At 52.0% G+C, this 18,752-nt stretch overlaps 1 protein-coding gene across 1 annotated transcript; it reads right to left on the bottom strand.

The window, feature by feature from the left end:
• Positions 1–316: 316 nt before the first annotated feature.
• Positions 317–9,929, bottom strand: YWHAH (tyrosine 3-monooxygenase/tryptophan 5-monooxygenase activation protein eta). The gene is made up of 2 exons (XM_052655141.1): positions 9,764–9,929; positions 317–1,765 (listed from the first exon to the last, which is right to left on the bottom strand). The coding sequence occupies exons 1-2, from the start codon at positions 9,848–9,850 to the stop codon at positions 1,112–1,114; spliced, it is 741 nt and encodes a 246-aa protein (XP_052511101.1). The 5' UTR covers positions 9,851–9,929; the 3' UTR covers positions 317–1,111.
• Between the last annotated feature and the right edge of the window lie 8,823 nt (positions 9,930–18,752).

Genomic DNA, 18,752 nt, shown 5'->3' with positions numbered 1-18,752 from the left:
AGCTATACCCTTGAAGTCAGACACAGAGCCACCTTCCAGAGGGGCTGTGCCTCAGAAGACGCACTACGGTCTTCCCTTTAAAGGAATCAGCAACAGGAAGAGGGGACCAGAGAGGCCACATTAGCTGGGTTCAGAGAAAACTACTTAAAATTCATGAGTCTTATGTGTATGCTGCAAAACCTGTGATGGAATCAGAGGGCACAGACTCCCTATTCCAGGAATGCTTTGGAGTTTGGAGAGATCAACTCAGGATTCAGAGCGGGGAGCTGCGGCAGCTCTTCAAGAGTGAGAGAAATGAAGACCGTACGCGTAGAGGTAATATTCCCCAAAGCAGCATTTTTATTTACCCACTGAATTCCAAAACATTTAATTTAGGAGTCTGGCATTTCATAATCACCCATCTTGATTGACATGGGCTGACACACGTGGTGCTGTCAGGATACACAAGGACGATAGCCAAAGAGTTACAAAAAAATAAATCCATGATTCTTAAACAATTGCAACCAAAAAAAAAAAGTTACAGGTATCAAAAGTTTAGATGCATTGCATTGAAAAGAAGGTTTGTGCACGTCATAATTTAAAGAGGCGAACAAGGTGCTACTGAAACCTCACGTTAAAGTTTATTATTAAGCTGATGGAAAGGAGCAAGTGGTCTCTCGTCCAGGCTTCCCTTAATGGTTTTCCATTAGCTAAGAAAGAAGAGGGAGGGGTGACTTCACTTTCGCATGCACAGATGTACTGCTTTAACAAAACACTAGCAGCTGGTTTGAAGTGGACCATTTAAATACCAACTGTAGCCTGTGTGGCTAATTCTCCTCTCTAACTTTCTGAGGCTTTCGCCTGCAATTCACCTAGAAAGGCAAGCAAACGAAAATGCCTCCTTCAGAACGCACCTGTCTGCACAATCCACAAAGGGAGCTCCTGTGGGCTCAAAGCAACCGTCCGTCCAGCAATGCCCATGAATTAATTTATCTGGAACTGCTTCCCGGGGGGCGGAGAGCAGGTCTGAGTAGCTGTGCTGCCGTACAGATAGGTTGAGCACTGGATACTTAGTGAGTGTGGCGAGAGGGGACTGGTGGTGACGGGGCGGGGGCGGGGCGGGCCAAGGCGCTCAGTTGCCTTCTCCGGCTTCCTCGTCCTGCTGGTCGCTCGTCCAGAGGGTGAGGTTGTCTCGCAGCAGCTGCATGATGAGCGTGGAGTCCTTATAGGAATCCTCGTTTAGTGTGTCCAGCTCGGCTATGGCGTCGTCGAAGGCTTGTTTGGCGAGGAGGCAGGCCTGCTCGGGCGCATTCTGGATCTCGTAGTAGAACACGGAGAAGTTGAGGGCCAGGCCCAGCCGGATGGGGTGTGTGGGCTGCATGTGCTCCTTGCTAATCTCGAAGGCTTCCTTGTAGGCCGCCTCCGAGGCCTCCACCACGCTGCTCTTCTTCTCGCCAGCAGCCACCTCGGCCAGGTAGCGGTAGTAGTCGCCCTTCATCTTCAGGTAGAAGACCTTGCTCTCGTACTGGAAGTCATTGCAGTTCTTGATGAGGAACCTGTCGAGCAGCGCCAGCACGTCGTTGCACACCGTCTCCAGCTCCTTCTCAATCTTCTCCCGGTAGGCCTTCACCTTCTCCAGCTTCTTCTCATTCCCGTCGGCCATGGTCTTCTGCTCGATGCTGCTGATGACTCTCCAGGAAGACCGCCGGGCACCAACCACGTTCTTGTAGGCCACGGAGAGGAGGTTTCGGTCTTCGTTGGAGAGAGGTTCGTTGAGCTCAGTCACCTGCAACATCCCCAAAAGATAAACACTGAGACCCAAGTTCAAAACCCTGGGAGAGAGATCTTCCCCTCAACCCCGTCAACAAGCCTCCTGAAAAACAGGATTATGTGGTACTTCCCTGGTGATCCCATTGTTAAGATTCCATGCTCCCAATGCAGGGGGCACGGGTTCAATCCCTTGGTCAGGGAACTAAGATGCCACGTGCCGCACAGTATGGACAAAAAATATCCAAAATGAAACAGGATTACAGAGAAGCCACTCAAGAAAAACCAACTGGACAAGGACCCTATCTCAAGGGAGACTACAGTCTAACAGAAGAAGCAGATACCAACTCAAAAATATTAGCAGTAAGAACTTTGAGAGATTCACAATTCAGGCCTTGTGCCAAGTTCTTAAAAAGTGAAACAAGCAATTGTCTATCACCACTTCCCTCCTCAATAAATCCCAGACAGAATATAAACACCCTCCCTCTTCTAACTTCCCCCATGTCCCCATCCCCAGGACTCTTCCTCTTCTGCTACAAGCCCTTGGCCGGGGATGGTCTCCCCCTCGGCCCAGTCCATCAACCCAACCACACGTCATTCTCCACAGCTGCAAGACTCCCCGACATTCCCCAGGAGGGCTGCCCGCAAGCTGGGCTCCTCGGCACCACCACACAGATAGGAGTGGTGTCCACACAGGCCTGAAGTAATCCCCTATTCTCTACTCATCCGCATTCCCGGGCCCTTCAAGACCTGGAACCCACTGTTCTCCAAGGACTGCCTTTTGGACACTCGCATACTCACATTGCTTTACTACAAGTGTAAAGTATGGACGCAACCCATATAAATCAGAATGCTATCTCAAATACTATCACACATCTCAAAATGCCTGAATCCTTTAGAATGACACTTTCCTAGGACAATACTGCATAAAACAAAATGTGAGGCAAGAACAGAATTTGGAAAGCTCCTCAGATCTTCCAGTAAGCAAGTCCCAACTAAGGCCACTTGACACTAAAGTGCAAGTGACATCCATAAGGAGTCACTAATATACTTCATCCTGCGACCAATAAAACTGCTTTTGTTGGACTGCTGCTGCAAAGAAACCTCAAGATACATCCCCAGAGTGTATCACTAAAATTGAGTGCATGCCTGAAATATTTATATATCACACAGTGTGTGTACAAGAGGCAGTATCATTATTCAGGAAAGTCCTAAGACGTCTGGAGCATAGCCTGAGCTAGTTGTGTGACCAACAGAACACAACTTTTCTGGGCATCAAAAGTCAAATTAGTGAAGCCAGCCCGAACAACCTCCAAGGATTTCTTCAGCTCTAAAATCCTAGGATTGTTTTTCCTGAGCAACAATAACAGGTGTGGTTAAGGCCTGAGGTCGGTACTATAACATGTGGGTGTATCTGTGGAATCCACAGGTCTGATCCTTTCTCCATCCAGAATAAACCGCCAAAAAAGGCTACTGGGCAATATTTGTAATGACGCCTTCACAAGAAACACTAGTGCCTAGGAGTGTCAGTGTTTATGTAACGATCACCTGGTCGCCTGCCAGTCTGAATGAATCACTATCGGCATCAGCTGAGTGTGACTAACCGCTAAACAAGCATTGTTCTCAGAACCCCAGCCAAGGCCTAACTAGGAAACAACTGCATATGTTTAAATATAGTGTTTTTTAATACTCCTGGATTACAACTTGGCTAACAAAAGGAAACTTATGGGAGGAAGATAGCTTTATTACTTGATCAGATAACTACAGAAAACTGGGAGTTTTCCCCAGATTGGAAAATTATAGACTGAAGTGAAATCCTATGGCCTGTTGTTTTAAGATTTACAGCCAGTCTTGGCTGTTGATACTTAGTGCAAATAACCTTCGCTAATGTTTGCTAATGTGAGTTCTCAACACTTCAACTTCCAAAATACAGGAGCCAGGATACTTAGAGACAAGTCTGGTCACCCACTAAGAGGGGCAGATCCTGAGGGCAACGCGATGCAGGGCAGGAAAGTGGGAACTGGTCCCAAGCAACCATCACACGAGCCCAGCGGGACAGCCACCTGTGGATTCGGCAGAGATGACTTCCTGCATCTCTAGGGTCACAAGCTTCCAAACAGCTCATCAGGACAGAAAGAGCAGACACGGAATTCCCAAGACAGGAGAGACCTAGACAAGGGTTCTCAGCCTTCTTTCTCCTCCGATGCCGGTCCCAACACTCTCATGCCCATCACATGCCAGCTGTGCCCAATGCAGCGCCTCCCCCAACACTAAGTCCTCACATGGCCATGCCAGCTCTGAGGGACTCCCCGACCTCTGCTCACTGCCCCTCTGCCGTCTGGTTCTCCTGCCCGACTCCCCACCCCAGGTAATCCTACTTAGATGCTTCCTGAAAACCTTAAGACTGCTGAACCTTTCTCATTTGGGAAGGCTCTCCCCCCACCTCCTCTGAGGACTGGCCTCCCTGCCAGTCATTCTGCTCCTGTGAGGAGCCTCTGGCTGCACCAGCTCCCTTCACCCCTTTCTGCTCCAGACCACATGGTATTTCTGAAAGCATCCAATGACCTGGCCAGTTACGAATTCATTTATCTTCTTGTGACACCATTGGCTTATTCAACAGTCCCCAAGGGCCTCCTCCCACTAACTCAAAGGGCAATAAGCTGTGTGTTTGTGAGTAAAAATAGACCCACTGCCAAAAATAGCACATGAACTATTTGGGAAAACTTAAAGTTCTCAATCTGGGAAACATCCAACCTCAAAAGTAACACTGAACAAACAAACTTAAAAAAAAAAAAAAAAATCCCCTGAGCTGCCAGACCACATGGCTCAAGCTGAGGTTTAGATACTCCTCCTCCCCGAGAAGGCTTCTCAGCCTTCATGGCCACACACACACTCCTACCACTCATCACAGCCACCCACACCCGCATGCTACCAACAAGCTTGCTTTTGGTATAGAAGTTTCCAACAAGAAAAACAAAATCCTCAAGAACAATGACATAAACATAACCACATGATAGTCTTTAAGCTTCTTTGGCAGAACCCTATATAGACTTTTTAAAATGAAGTGACCTTGAAGAACGAAAGCTTTTTTTTTGGCTGATTCTTTCCCAAGTCAATGCCCCCCAAAGTGAAGATTCTGCCTGGTGCCCCACTGGCAAGGCACCCATCATTGGTCTCCACTTGCCCTGACCTGGAAAGGCCACCTTCTGTCCTCACCAGGGAGAAGCTGCAGGTCCTACAAGGCCAGGAAGGGACCCGGCTTTGAGCTCACAGCAGGTGAGTTCAGGTAGTGACTATTTCCTCTAAGCTCACTATCGGTCAAAATAGCTACCCTTGCTCTGGGCTTAAGGAGACATTTTCATAGGCCATGACTGGCATTAAATACAACCCCATCTGAACAGGGTTACTGCACACTACTGCCCTGAGGCACCAGGTCCGAAATCTTCAGAAGCTGTGCAGGTTCCAGCCACAGAAGTGCCAAAACCCGCCACTAAGGAGGGGATGCCACTGCAGCGTGAGGAGCAGGAGGGGCAGTTTCCACCGGCTTCGACCTAGACACGTGGGAGAATCTGACCAACCTAAACACTGAAACCTAGGCGGTCTCTAGGCTTGTAAAATATACTAAACACAATATGGAGAAATAATCTCTTAAAACTATAATTTAACATAGTCTTGCACTACTCAATTCATAGCAGGAACTCAAATTAATATTTTGCTTCCTAAGCTTAAAAAAAAAACCAAAAAACCGGTCTTTAAGGGACCAAGCATAATCCAGTCATGTTCCCCTGCTGTAGCTAAGACCCATAAGTGGCAGATACTGTCTTTAATTAAACTTGGCATAAATGACTTCTATCTAATAGAGGGAATTATTTGTTCAGTAAGCCCACTTATGTGACTGGCACGGAACTTAAGTGACCAATGATGACAATGGCTAAAGGACCAGAAAAGTATACGAGAAAGAAACTTGATCCCTCAGCCTCATGGGGCATCATCACTGGGTTAAAGGGAGAGCTCTAAACTTGAGAGCCGAGATCTTCCCTTTACAGCTCGACCTTGAGGAAATTCATCTCTTCAAATCTCATTTGTAAAATGGAGTTAGTAACAGGGTCCATCCAGAGTTGTTCTCAAGAGTAAATGAGAACGTACACATGGAATCCGACACCCTTTACTGAGGGCCTAATAGGTAAAATGGTAAATTTGATAAACCTGACGAACTGTAACATGGAACACACACTTGGGGTATCCCCCCGGTCATTATTTCTGAAAAAGTGTGACACTGAAGTCTTATCACTAATATTAAGTTCCAGACAAAGATGAGAAAATACATTTTTGTTTTCTTTAAAGGAAAGGTGGGGTTTTTGACAGCAGGAGCTCTTTGGGGGATAATTTAGCAACCCCAAATCCAGATGGGGACAGCTCATGTCAGTGCAGCAAAGCTGTGTGAACTGCTCACCAAGGGAACGTCTCTTTCCCTGAGAATACTGCAGGACCAATGCAGAGCCCTCTTCCTTCCTCAGCCGTTAAGACAAAGTGATACTTACATGGGCAGCACGGCTTGCTGGTTCACGCACATTTCAAAGGCAGTACCAATGTGGCTGTAGGATGCCACACTGATCACAGTCCTGGTCCACCTCAGAATCATCCTGTTTCCATATCTGCAACATGGGTTAAGTCCCAGCCTAGGACGCTCAGCCGTGCTCTCCTTTCGCAGACCACTTGCTGACTCCCTACTTCCTGAGATCTTACAGCTATAGCACTGCGCTGGGCCTCAAAAGCTGCAGCTTTGTTGCCTGCACTTAAGATTTCCACAGACAGCCTTCAAGTCCTTCAGGTGTATTTCTCTCCATCCTTTGTCAATGACTGTGCAACAGTATTAGAACACACCACGCCATCCCAAGTACTTTGACATTTTGTAACCCCACGATTGCCACCTCCGTTTCAGTATGGATGACTAAGGGTTGTGACGTGACTGAATGATGTCTATCCATGAGTATTCACTAGAAATCTGATTAATTACTCTTTCCTTAGATCACTCAGATTTATGCACTAATATTTTTATCCCGCATTATGGGATTATCTCATAGTTCTCATGAAACTAGGCTCATTTTATGAGGTGACGAACTGCATAAGGTCATTCTAAGCCTGGTCTAAAAAGGACTTGGGTTCCAGAATCTCTCACAACTTTTCTTTCCACTGTTCCACTCTATGTAAGCAGTTAGGTGTGAGATGAGCTGGAAGACACACCTTTACTTAACTTCAAAAACATTTCTTGCCTCTTCAAATTAGGGGATGAGGCAGGGAACTGCAGCTCTCAACTGGTGTGAACAAACACCTTTGTTTCCAACATGCGTGATTTTTTTTTAGGCCTTACCGACACCATCCTCCAGGTGACGCTGGTAGCATAAGGAACATCAGTCATTACAGGCAGGCAATATTATTAGGTACCATTTAGATGATAAAGGAAACAGAAAACAAGTTAGAAAAATGAAAGCTAAAAACCCACTTGACAGTAACACCAACATAACTAGTTTTGCACTTCAGAGGACCAGGAGACAAGAAATTGTGAGCTTCAAGGTCACAGAGTGGCCACATCAGAGCATTCCCTCACTCAGGTGCCTTACAGCAGTCTACTTACCTGCCCTGAAGAAAACCCCCATAAACCCAGAGAGTTAACAGAATCCCAAATCCTCCCAAAAGCTGTATTTCAGGCCTAGGATATTAGTGAAATAGGGACTAAGCCTTCTAAGTAACAGTAAAAATTAAACGTTCAAACGTCAACTTAGGTAAAATGTGAGAAAGTTTTCCATTGACCTTGCTGAGTCCTTTCTAATAAATATATCCATTAATTTAGATGAGGAAAAAAAAATTTCTTTAATAGAAGAAACAGGCATATTGACCAAAAAAGTTCTCATTTTAATAGTAGTTGCCTTGAGGGACTGGTCTCACAGTTCTGAGATGACATAATTAGAGCTCGGATTGCATTTTCAGGAGCCTATCCACCCACCAATCATTTCTGACACCGATGTTATGTTTCCAATACACCTTTGCAAAATCCTACCTTAATGTCTCATAGAAAATCTGTGGACACAAGTAGGAAGCTACAGGAAAGCATTTTTCAAGCCTGCTTACAAAGAGCAGAAAACCAATTATTTTTTCTGTGCAAACTCTATCCCTTTCCTGTTACATCTGTGCACTCTCTCCTTACTTCTCATTTCAAATTTCCTGTTTCCCACAGCTCCGCAACTGCCTTCTAGTCATTTCCCCTTAATCTCAATCACTTTGTTTCCAGCTCCTTTTTTAGTCCTCAAAAGGCTTCTAACATTGCAGTCTTCAGGTCCCACTGGTAGGACAGGTGAGGGCCTCACTAAAACGTCCAGAGAGCAGCCTCAGCCCCAGTGCCACTCAGCGACTAAGGAGAAGAGGCGCACTTTAGTGTGGCTTGCTGAGTGGACAGAAGTGGCTTTGTCCCATAGATTAAGCTCAGGACTCCTTGCGAGGAAATGCACTCATAGTCAGTCTTATTTCTGTAAAATCTGCTAAATTATTAAATCTTTATTTTCTTATGAGACCCTCAGAGTTACATAGACTTCAGGTTCCAAACTACATCGCGCCTGGTGTGGATGAAAAGCTCCTTCTTATCTAGCCCATTAACACCCTGCTTGGGCTCAAGTGGAGATAACCAAGGAGTCAACAATTGGGCGGTGGTGATGGTAGTTTCCAGACACCTGGTTCAAGGTATGATGTGGATGACATGGAAAAAGATAATGCTTCAAGTACCCTCCTTACCTGGATAATCCTAAATTTGGACCCCAACAACAGATTTCACAACGACAGATTTTGTATTAATAACAAAAGCCTTAAAAGGAGCTTTCACATGACTCTGAAATTTTAGAGAGCCAGTGTATTTCAGGATTTTTCAGTACCAAATCCCCTCCCAAGCCAGGAAAAAAGGGCAAAGGAGCTAAATAACCCAGGACAGTCATTCTTGACTTTAACCCACTGGCACTTGCCTTGAGGGATGGGTCAAGGGCAGCTCTGAGTCCCACCCCCCACCCCCCACCCCCCTCCCCGAGTATCTGAGTCTGCAGGTCTAGGGTGGGGCCCCAGCAGATCCACCCCATCTCAGGCGGTTGTGCGCTGGGTGAACAGGGCAGGTTGCCCACTGTGGCTCTAGCCCTGTGACCTTGATGCAGAGAGATGTTCATTTAGAGAAGACGTGAGATACTACGAGGAGACAGAACAGTGAGGGGGTCGCTGGAACTCTAGGTCTCAGACACGCAGGTGGTGTCTAATCCAAGGCACTGGCCAGGGTGTGGCCGGCCACGATTCCTTCCCGGGAAACGGAGCTGCAGGCGGGTCTCCGAGGATCTCGAGAGGGCAAAGGCACATGGGTTCGGCTGGCCCAGGAGTCGCAACCCGTCTGGGGTTCCAGGCAGACGGACGCAGCATCCGACATGGGAGGGGGCCCCACGCCCTCGCCTGACTGCAGGGTAGGGGTCTCGGCACACAAAGCGGACCCCGGGGGTTGGAGGATGGAACTAGAGCGGTTCAGGCGAGCAGAACGAAAGCGCATCGGGATTACAGCGACTTCGGGTCGTGGCAGCGGAAACCAGTGGAGACAGGGCGCCACTCACTAGGTGATCCCTTATTACAAGTTGGGGTGCGTGGAGGAAAGCGAGAGGGGGTGCCCTAGCCTGGCGGAACGGCCCGGAGGGGGAAGGCGGCTCCCCCACGCTCCCCCGGGCACCCTCCCCCATTCGGGGCTCCAAGCTGGGATGCCGCGCCCGCCGTCCGCCCGCGGGGGCCCCGCTGCGCCCCCTCCCTGGAGACCCCACCCCGCCCGGCCGCAAGAAATGGCGGGACGCGCGGCGGGCGCGGGAAGCGAGGGCTGCGGGCCGGCGGCCGCGCCCAGGCGGGCGGCGGGCTCGCCGCGGGCCCGAAGGGGCTGCCGCCGGGCCGCCCACCCCTCCCCTACGCCGGGCCCCCGGCCGACCGCCCGGGCTCCCGGCGCGCTCACCGCCTTCATGGCGGAGGCCATGTCGTCGTAGCGCTCCGCCTGCTCGGCCAGCCGCGCCCGCTGCAGCAGCTGCTCGCGGTCCCCCATGTCGCAGAGCCCGGCCTCGCCCGCTGCCCGCTCCGCTCGCTCGCCCGCGCGTCCTCTCCGGTCGCCGCGGAGGCCGCCGCCGCGCACGCGCACTGGCTTGCCGGCCGGCCGAGGCTGCAGGCGGCAGGCCGCGCCTCTCGCCCGCTCGCTGGCTCGCCCGGCGCTCTGTGGCTCGCGCCGCCGCCGCCGCCGAGGGAGGACAGGCGGCCGCGCCGCGGGGGGGTGGGAGCCCGGGAGGACGCCTGCGCAGTGGGAGCGGCCGGGCCGGGCGGCGCGGAGCGGCGCGAGCGGGCGGGGAGGGCGGCCCGGCCCTAACGGTCTATTTCAAGGTGACGTCACCTTCTATAAATAGCGGCGGCCACCGCCCCGCCCCAGAGTCGCGCAGGCGCCGTGCGAGTGCTGCATTTTACCGCCGCAGAGGTGGAGGTGCGAGAGGGGAGACCCGCGGTGGGGACTGCGGGGCCGGGCCGCGGGCCGCGCGCGCTAACAGGGGCCCCGCAGGCCGCGCACTGTCACGGCCCCAGCCAGAACGGCGGCTCGGAGTTCAGGATAGACGTCTGGCTTGAGGAGGGACCCAAAAGCAAATACACTTAGTGCTTGAGAGAGCCAGGAGACCGCGTGCCCGAGGGGCGGGCGGACAGACGCGCGCCCGCCCAGCCTGGCGGTTGGGCTTCTGTGGGCCACACCCTGCGCGCTGGCCGGGCGGGGTGGGGTCCACTCTTCGGGGACGGCCCCACGCACAGTCACTCACGGGGTCCCCGCCCTGGGAGGTGGCCTTGTCCCTTTCACCACAGGAGGAGGGACTGAGAGGCCCCGCTGGAACAGGTAACACCACACACCTGCTAGGAGCTGGCCGGGTGCTATAGGCCCTTGCAGGCACGATGCTATTTAATGCTCACAACCCCACCCCCGTGGGCGCTGCTGGCCTCCCCATCTTTCAAAGCCAGAATAGTGACGTGCTCAAGGTTACACCGCCTGTAAGTTGTGGCACGATTCCCCCTGTGGGAAAGAGGAGAGTGGACCAGCTGTTCACTGAGCCCAGTCCTGGCGTTCCACGGCGAGGACCCCTGGTGCCAGGCTCTGGGCAAGGAAAGAAAATCCCAGGGACCGAAGCCTGGCCAGACGTAGGAAAACATGCCAAGGGAGGTGCAGGAAAAGGGAGGGGCCTTTTGCTCGCTGAGGATCTTATTGAGTGCCTACTGCATGCTCAGCGCTGGGGAAAGGAGTAGCTACAGAGTAGGATACAGTGCCTGCCTCTGAGAATCAGAGACCTAAGTACTCGAGAGCAGGGGGGCCAGACGTTGAAGGAGGTGAGTCAGGGAAAAGGTCTTAGGGAGTGGGGTCCCAGCAAGGGCGAGGGCTTGGCAGTGAGGAGAGAGGCCTGGCAGTGGGACCTGAGGCGGAATAGAACAAGATCATGGGGTGTTTTCAATGCCAGACTGAAGATCTGAGGCTTTACCCTTGGGTGATTGAGAAGTACCAGAGGCACGGAAGAGATATTTTGGGTCCAGATTCTTGCTCCGCAGAGTCAGATGCATTAGAATGGAGAGGAAGGGGACTTCCCTGGTGGTCCAGTGGTTGGGACACCACGCTTCCGTTGCTGGGGCCAGGGTTCCATCCCTGGTCAGAGAACTAGATCCCACATGCCACACCTAAGACCTAGTGCAGCCAATAAATATTTTTTACAAGGTGGGAGGGCCTCCCTGGTGGCTCAGTGGTAAGGAATCCATCTGCCAATGCAGGAAGCATGGGTTCGATCCCTGATCCTGAAAGATCCCACATGCCATAGAGCCAACTAAGCCTGCGTGCCACAGCTGTTGAGCTTGTGGCCTGGAGCCTGGGAATTGCAACTGCTGAGCCCATGTGCCCTGGAGCCTCTGCTCTGAAACAAGAGAAGCCCACACACGGCAGCCGGAGAGCAGCCCGGCTCAGCACGAGCAGAGAGAAGCCAGAGCAGCAACGAGGACCCAGTGCAGTCAGAACAGAAATAAATGTTGAAAGTTATTTAAAAAGAAGGGGGAGAGAGGGACTGAGAGTGGGCCTTCTCTTTACCACCTGTAGAACTACACTTGAACTGTGTAAAGTCCTGTAGAATAGGAGAAATCCTGGAATGTCAGAGCCGACAGGCCTGTTGGATTCACCACTGTCTGACCCCGTATCCTGCAGCAGGGGAGAGCGAAGTCTCGGGGAGGAGCGGTTGGCCCCAGTTTGCACAGCAGCAGAGCCAGGGCCTCCGCACTAGCTCTTCTGCCTCCTGGGCTGCCTTCTTCCTGCTGTGATGCTGCGGTGAGGACCCATGACACAGCAGCTAGTGTATGTCTGGAAGGAAGCGCCCACCCCAGGCTTCTCCATGCCTTGAAGAGAATTCTCCCTGGAATTCTCCAACCAAGAGTTGTGGAGTGGTTTGCTATTCCCTTCTTCAGGGGATCTTCCCAACCCAGGGATCAAACCTGGTTCTCCTGCATTGCAGGCAGACTCTTTACTGTCTGAGCCACCAGGGAAGCCCAGAGAGTGAGAGATACTAGTTTATCGTACATCGTGGGCCCCAGGAGGACGGGTTCCTGTGAGAGGCAGGAGAAGGGCAAGCTCTGAGGGGTGCTTCCGTAGCTCCTCCCAGTCCTTAGACGGATCTGAGCTCTTCCGGCTTCCGATCATGTTGGACTGAGAGTGATTTCACCAGTGAAAATCAGGTGGACTGGGGCATTCCAAGTAACTGATGTTGACATTCATACATGTCAAGTGGGGGACGCTGGTTCTCACATAAGGCTTTTTTCTTCTCCCAAACCATCACTGTTTCCACCTCCCACCACCCCTCAATCCAGTGTACTCTGGCTCCACACCCACTCCTCCACCTAGTTGGCCCGGGCTGTGGCCACCAGTCCAAGGTCCCTGCACAGTCCTCCCCTTCCCAGCCCTCTTTCCTGCACTTGGCACGGCTGCTCACCCCTCCTTAGCAGGCTCTCCTCTTAGCGCTCATGGCCCTGCCTCTCCTGGCTCCTCTGTACTGCTCCAGCTGCCCCTCCTCTGTCTCCCGTGTGGGCTCGTCTTCTCAGCCTACACAGAAATGCTAGGGCTTCTCAGAGCTCTGCCCAGGCCCTCTGCCCTATCCCGGGTGACTTCATCCACACCCGCTCTTGAGAGGAAGGGAACTTCTTTCTACCCGATTGCCAGCACTGGGCCAGGGGCTTTGCAGAGATGGGCATATCTTTTCCCTCAAGATAGTCCCTGTAAGGTCAGTAGGACCTCCATCCCCATCTGACAGATGAGGAAATTGGCTTGAAGATATTCCATGACTTGAATAAAATCACACAGCTGGTAGTCAACAGACCCAGGATTCAAGCTCAAATCTATCCACCTCCTGGGCCTGATGGCCCCACGATGTCTTGAGGTGTAGCTGAGAAGGGGTCAAGGTGTGACTCCCCTTTTAGTGGTCATTCAGATTGTGAAAAGCACGCATAAGCCTCCCTCTTGTAGCCTACACACTTAGCAGCATCCATCTCCTTCACCCTCAGGAGAGAGCTGCCTGCTCCCTAAAGTCTTGTAAACAGAGACCAAGATGACCACCTTAGACAGGTCACCTACTCCCAAAGCTCAAAGTCCCATCAAGCAACATTGCTTTTGAGCAATTTCCAACAGGACCGCTGAACCTGGGGATGGGGGCTGATGATCACGGTCAGACACGCTGTGTGGCCCCTCAGGCTCAGAGCAGGTGCCCAGAGCAGGGGCCAAATTTGCTGCATCCTTACCTAGCAGGATCTCAGCCGGGGAACACAGCAACACTCTCCCCACCACTACGCATGTGAGACGGAAATCTGGAGATCTGGGCTTGGGTCTGCTCTGCCGGTTACCAGATGAGCACCCTTGGAAAAGCCACCTGTCAGGAGAACTGACCACCCTGTTTCTTAGGATTGGGGATCAGCAAGAGCAAGTTCCCACCCTGCCTGCACCAGCCATCACAGCTGCAGAAAATCCATGCCGTGCCCCACCCTGAGCCAGTGGTAACGACTGTTTCTCACGCGGGACTGGATTTCCAAAGCATCACCAGAACCCTCCACCGGAGCCCGGTGAATAGGTGACCCAGAAAAGGCATGCCCTCCTTTTATCCACCCCCCCACCCTGCTCTGGGACGTTCAGCTCCCTGTGAAGTCTAGACACCAAGGGACGTGTTACAAAGAAGCCCTAGTATTGTTCTGGAGAGACAGCGTTCACACCGTCGGCATGGTTACCAGCTTGAGCAGGAGGGGCCGCCCGACCACAGATTCGTGTCACCTAGATAGAATTTTCAATTTTATTTTTCTCCCAAATGCAAGCCTCCTGCCGCTTGAGTGACCTGGCCGATTCCAAGCCAGGGATGATATCACCACCAGAAGCAGCAGCAGCAGCTCTCGCTGTTAATTGCTGGCTCTCTGCCTGCCTTGGGGATAAACACTTGACCCCCCTGGACCAGCTCCCCAAGTCCTCACATCATATGCATGAGGAAAAGGAGACCTGGAGCAGTGAGGTGCTTGCTCAGTGGTCAAGGTGGTCACCCCCGGCCTCCTTCCCAACACCCACTCTCTGCCAACTGGCCCTTTTGCAGATACCAACTTCCACCTGCTGTGTCTAAGGTCAGATTTCAGGATTTGAGTGCACAGATTTCAGGATCAGCCAGAGTATCCTGCTGCCCTTTGAAAGCCCTCTTTGGGAGCAGATCAGCTTCCACAGCAGCTTTTGGCATGAAGAAGTGTGAAAATGTCCTGGTAGCCGCGGTCTGTGAGCTGGTGGGGAGTTTGGAGCCCCGTTCTCAGCAACCCCCATCCCCTACCCCCACAAGCTTTTTCAGCGGAGCTTGGCTCTGGGGAAGAAGGCCAAGCTGTCGCCTATAGAATCATAGTTAAAATGAGAGCGAGAAAGGCTTCTGCTTCAGTTCTACAGATGGTCAAGGAGCTTGTGTTTCTTAGCCAGAATTTTCTAGATCCTTTGGCTGGAACCATCCGGATAATTGCCTTCTGTGTGGTTCTCAGGAGGTGGGCCCAGGTGGGAGAGGCTGCGGTGGTCCAGGGAAAGCTGGAGTGCGGTGACTTCCCTTCTCAGAGCCTTGGACTTCCTGGCTATGAAATGGGAGGCCGTGCTGGCAGATGGCAGAGTTCTGTCTTGTTTCCAGCTCTGAAGGTCTAGGGTGTGGCACCACTGGAAGTTCCATAAGTGATGTGGCAGCTCAAGAGGATGAAGAAGCGATGCCTCAAAGGCCAGGGTCTGGCCCGCATCCACACAGGGAGTGGGAGAGGGTGGCAGGACCTACTCCTCAGCAGGCCATGGGCAGCAGGTGGCCAGTCAGCTCCCACTCAGTCAAGGTAAGGACGGTGGTGTTCAGTCAGTAAGTCGTGTCCGACTCTCTGGGTCTCTGGACTGCAGCACACCAAGCTCCTCTGTCCTCCGCTGTCTCCTGAAGTTTGCTCAAACTCATGTCCATTGAGTTGGCGATGTTATCTAACCATCTCATCCTCTGCCATCCCCTTCTCCTTTTGCCTTTGATCTTCCCCAGCATCAGGGTCTTTTCCAGTGAATCAGTTCTTTGCATCAGATGGCCAAAGTATTGGAGCTTCAGCTTCAGCAACAGTCCTTCCAATGAATATTCAGAGTTCATTTCCTTTAGGATTGACTGATTTGATCTCCTTGCAATTCAAGAGACTCTCAAGAGTCCTCTCCAGCACCGTAATTTGAAGGCATGAATTCTTCGGCGCCCAGCCTTTCTTATGGTTCAGCTCTCACATCCGTACATGACTACTGGAGAAACATGACGTTTCGGTATTTCCGTTCCGATTTTACAGAGGAAGAAGCTGAGGCCCAGGAGGTTAAGACTGTCCCACTGCAGCGCAGGGAGCAGGGGGCGGGAACCCGGATCCCGACCCACTCTACCACCATCACCATCCTTCCCGTGCCTGCCCTGACCTTGTGAGCACCTGAAAAGTTCTTTCGGTTGTTGAGCTGCGCATGTAACTATCATTAACTGCTGCTTGAACCATAACCTTGGAAGTGAGGGTGAGAGCTGATAAGTTTCTACCAAGGTTCTCTGCCAGGCAACTGTGCTCAAAAACAGCTTTTCCTCCCCAGTATGTTAGTAGGAGGCAAGCAGATTGCTGCAGCCTTCTGTCTGCTTCCAGACGACAGTGGTGGGCTGGCCCTCGACTAGGGAGACAAAGGGATCTAGAATCGCCAAAGCCAGGGGAGAAGCCTGACTCCAGGGGGCTGGTCTCAGCGGATGGCCCTGAGTGGCCACAGGGGTCATAGGCAGGAAGGACGTTTTCACCCTTAAAAGGTGCAAACCTCTCTGCCTGGCCCTTTGTGACCTGGCCCTGGCCCTCCTTTCCAAGCTACTGCCTACTGTATGGACATCCTAAGACCACTGGGTTCACAGGCCCTGCCTGCAAGTTTCTGGCAACTTTCCCGTTCTTCCACCTCTTCCTCTTAAGTCTTTAATACTCAGCTGAAAGCTCACCTCCTCTCAAGATCTTTCCCAGGTCTCCACCAAGAAGCACTCTCTCCTTCCACTCACTCCCACCATGACTCTGGTATCCACCACCTGGTAGGATTGGTATTTCCTGGCCAGCTACTAGGCATCAAGCCCTGTGTTATGCAATTTAATCTTGTTTAATCCTCATGACAACTGTGATGTGGGAGCATCCTCTTGTACCCATTTAAACAGATGAGGAAACGGAAGCTCTCATACCCAAGGTCATGGAGCTAATGGGGGCAGAGTCAGGATGTGAACCCAGGCCTTTCTGACTACGAAGTTCACACTTTTTGTCACTTTTACCAGCTGCTTCCTAAAGGAAGCTGGCATTTCCTGCGTAAAAAATAAACACCAGAAGACAAGCCTGCATTTCATTTCGTTCACCATCTAGGGGTCCGGGGTGCCACTCTTCATGAATGCTCAGTCAAACCTGATCACACCTCGTGCCTGCTGCAGAAATGCCACAAGGACTTCCCTGTGATTCCGGGGGTTAAGAATCACCTTGCAATGCAGGGACGAGGGATCGACTCCCGGATCAGGGGACTAAAATCCCACATGCCACAGGGCAACTAAGCTCGTGCGCTGCAACTCCTGGGCCCAAACGCACCAGCTGGGCGGTCTCTGTGCCACACGACGGAAGGCCCCACGCGCCGCAGCTAAGACCTGACATGGCCAGATAAGTAATTTTTTTTTTAAGAAATGCCACCACCAAGATCCCTCTTTGTAAGTGACCAAGATCTTCCAGGAGGGGAATGTGCTTTATACTGGCTGACAGCTGATTGGGAGCCTCGTGGAAGATAAGACAGGAGGGAGCTGAGGGAGGAAGGCAAGATTGCAGGGCCCAGGAGGGGGCTGTGATGAGGAGGAGGTGGTCTCCCGGTTCAATGTGGCCACCTTGCAGTAACTTGGGGTATAAGATCCAGTGTTGCCTGACGGGGCCTCAAATCCCAGCTCTTCTGCAGTAGCTGGAGTAGCCTGGACAAATTGTTGCGCCTCTCTGAGCTTCAGCTTCCTTGTCTGTAAAGTGGGCTTGTTGCTCCCCTGGCCCCGAGGAACACGGGTGAGGACGAGAGTGGGTGCTGCCTGCCTGGCACTGGTGCCTGCGCTGTCACCTCCTTTATGTGAGGCATCGGAGGACCAGCCCAAAGCGAAATGCCCTCCTCGTGGAACCTCTGGGCCCTGCAAGCCTGGCGAGCAGTCCAGAACTCACTGAATCACAAACTCATAATAGTGGGCCAGCAGTGAAGACTCTGAGCTCCCGATACAGGGGGGCCGAACCGTGGTGCTGGAGAAGACTCTTGAGAGTCCCTTGACAGCAAGGAGATCAAACCAGTCCATCCTAAAGGAACTGATCCCTGAATAGTCATTGGTAGGACTGATGCTGAAGCTGAAGCTCCAGTACTTTGACCACGTGATGTGAAGAGCTGACTCATTGGAAAAGACCCTGATGCTGGGAAAGATTGAGGGCAGGAGGAGAAGGGGACAACAGAGGATGAGATGTTGGATGGCATCATCGACTCAACGGACACAAGTTTGAGCAAACTCCAGGAGACAGTTAAGGACCGGGAAGCTTGGCATGCTGCAGTCCATGGGTCGCAAAGAGTCAGACATAACTTAGCGATTGAACAGCAACCACAGGGAACTATATCCTACCTGCCGAAACGAGGACCTGGCACAGCCAAAAAACAAATATTTAATTTTTCACTATTTTTCCTGACCAGGTATTGAACCTGGGCCCCCTGCATTGGGAGCGCAGAGTCTTAGCCCCTGGACCACCAGAGAAGTCCCTAAGTAAATGCATATTTTTTAAAATAAGGGTCTTAGAGACAACTGAGCTGGCTTTCCTGCTGAGACCACGCTGCACAAAGGGCTGTTAGCCAGCTCTGCCAGCAGATGAACCTGGCTCCAAATCCAGCCCCAACTTGTTCTGTGGCCTGGCTCCTCATCTTTAACCAGAAATTAAAAATAATTCCTTTGCCACAGCTCTGTTGTGAGGATCAGAGACCCAGGCTGGTGTTAGTGTTAACTATGGAGAACTGAAGCTCAGAGAGGGAAGGAAATTCACTCACAGTCACACAGCAGATTCCCAGCAGAGCAAGGCCTAGGCCCTGGCCCTCACCCCAAAGCCAAGGCCTGGGCTTGTCCTTGGGCAGCTGCAGCCTTAACCTCAAAGAAGGCTGAGGAATTCACACTGAGATCTCTCTTGGGATTCTGGGTCTCGTTGAGCTGAGACCCCAGCTGGGTTGCCTGTGGCTGGAAAATGTCAGAGAGCCCAAGTCAGAGCCTGGGGTCTTATGTCCAGCTGGGCTCTGATCCGCAATATTACCCAGGGCTTGGGATGTCACCCCTCTGAGCCTCAGTTTCTATGCTCCCCGAATCAGGGTAAGGATCCCTGACAGGGTGAGGAAT

Source organism: Budorcas taxicolor, chromosome 17 (assembly GCF_023091745.1).
Source record: "Budorcas taxicolor isolate Tak-1 chromosome 17, Takin1.1, whole genome shotgun sequence".
Taxonomy (NCBI): domain Eukaryota; kingdom Metazoa; phylum Chordata; class Mammalia; order Artiodactyla; family Bovidae; genus Budorcas; species Budorcas taxicolor.
Note: the sequence above shows the minus strand (reverse complement) of the source record. Positions and strands in the feature narration are given on the sequence as shown.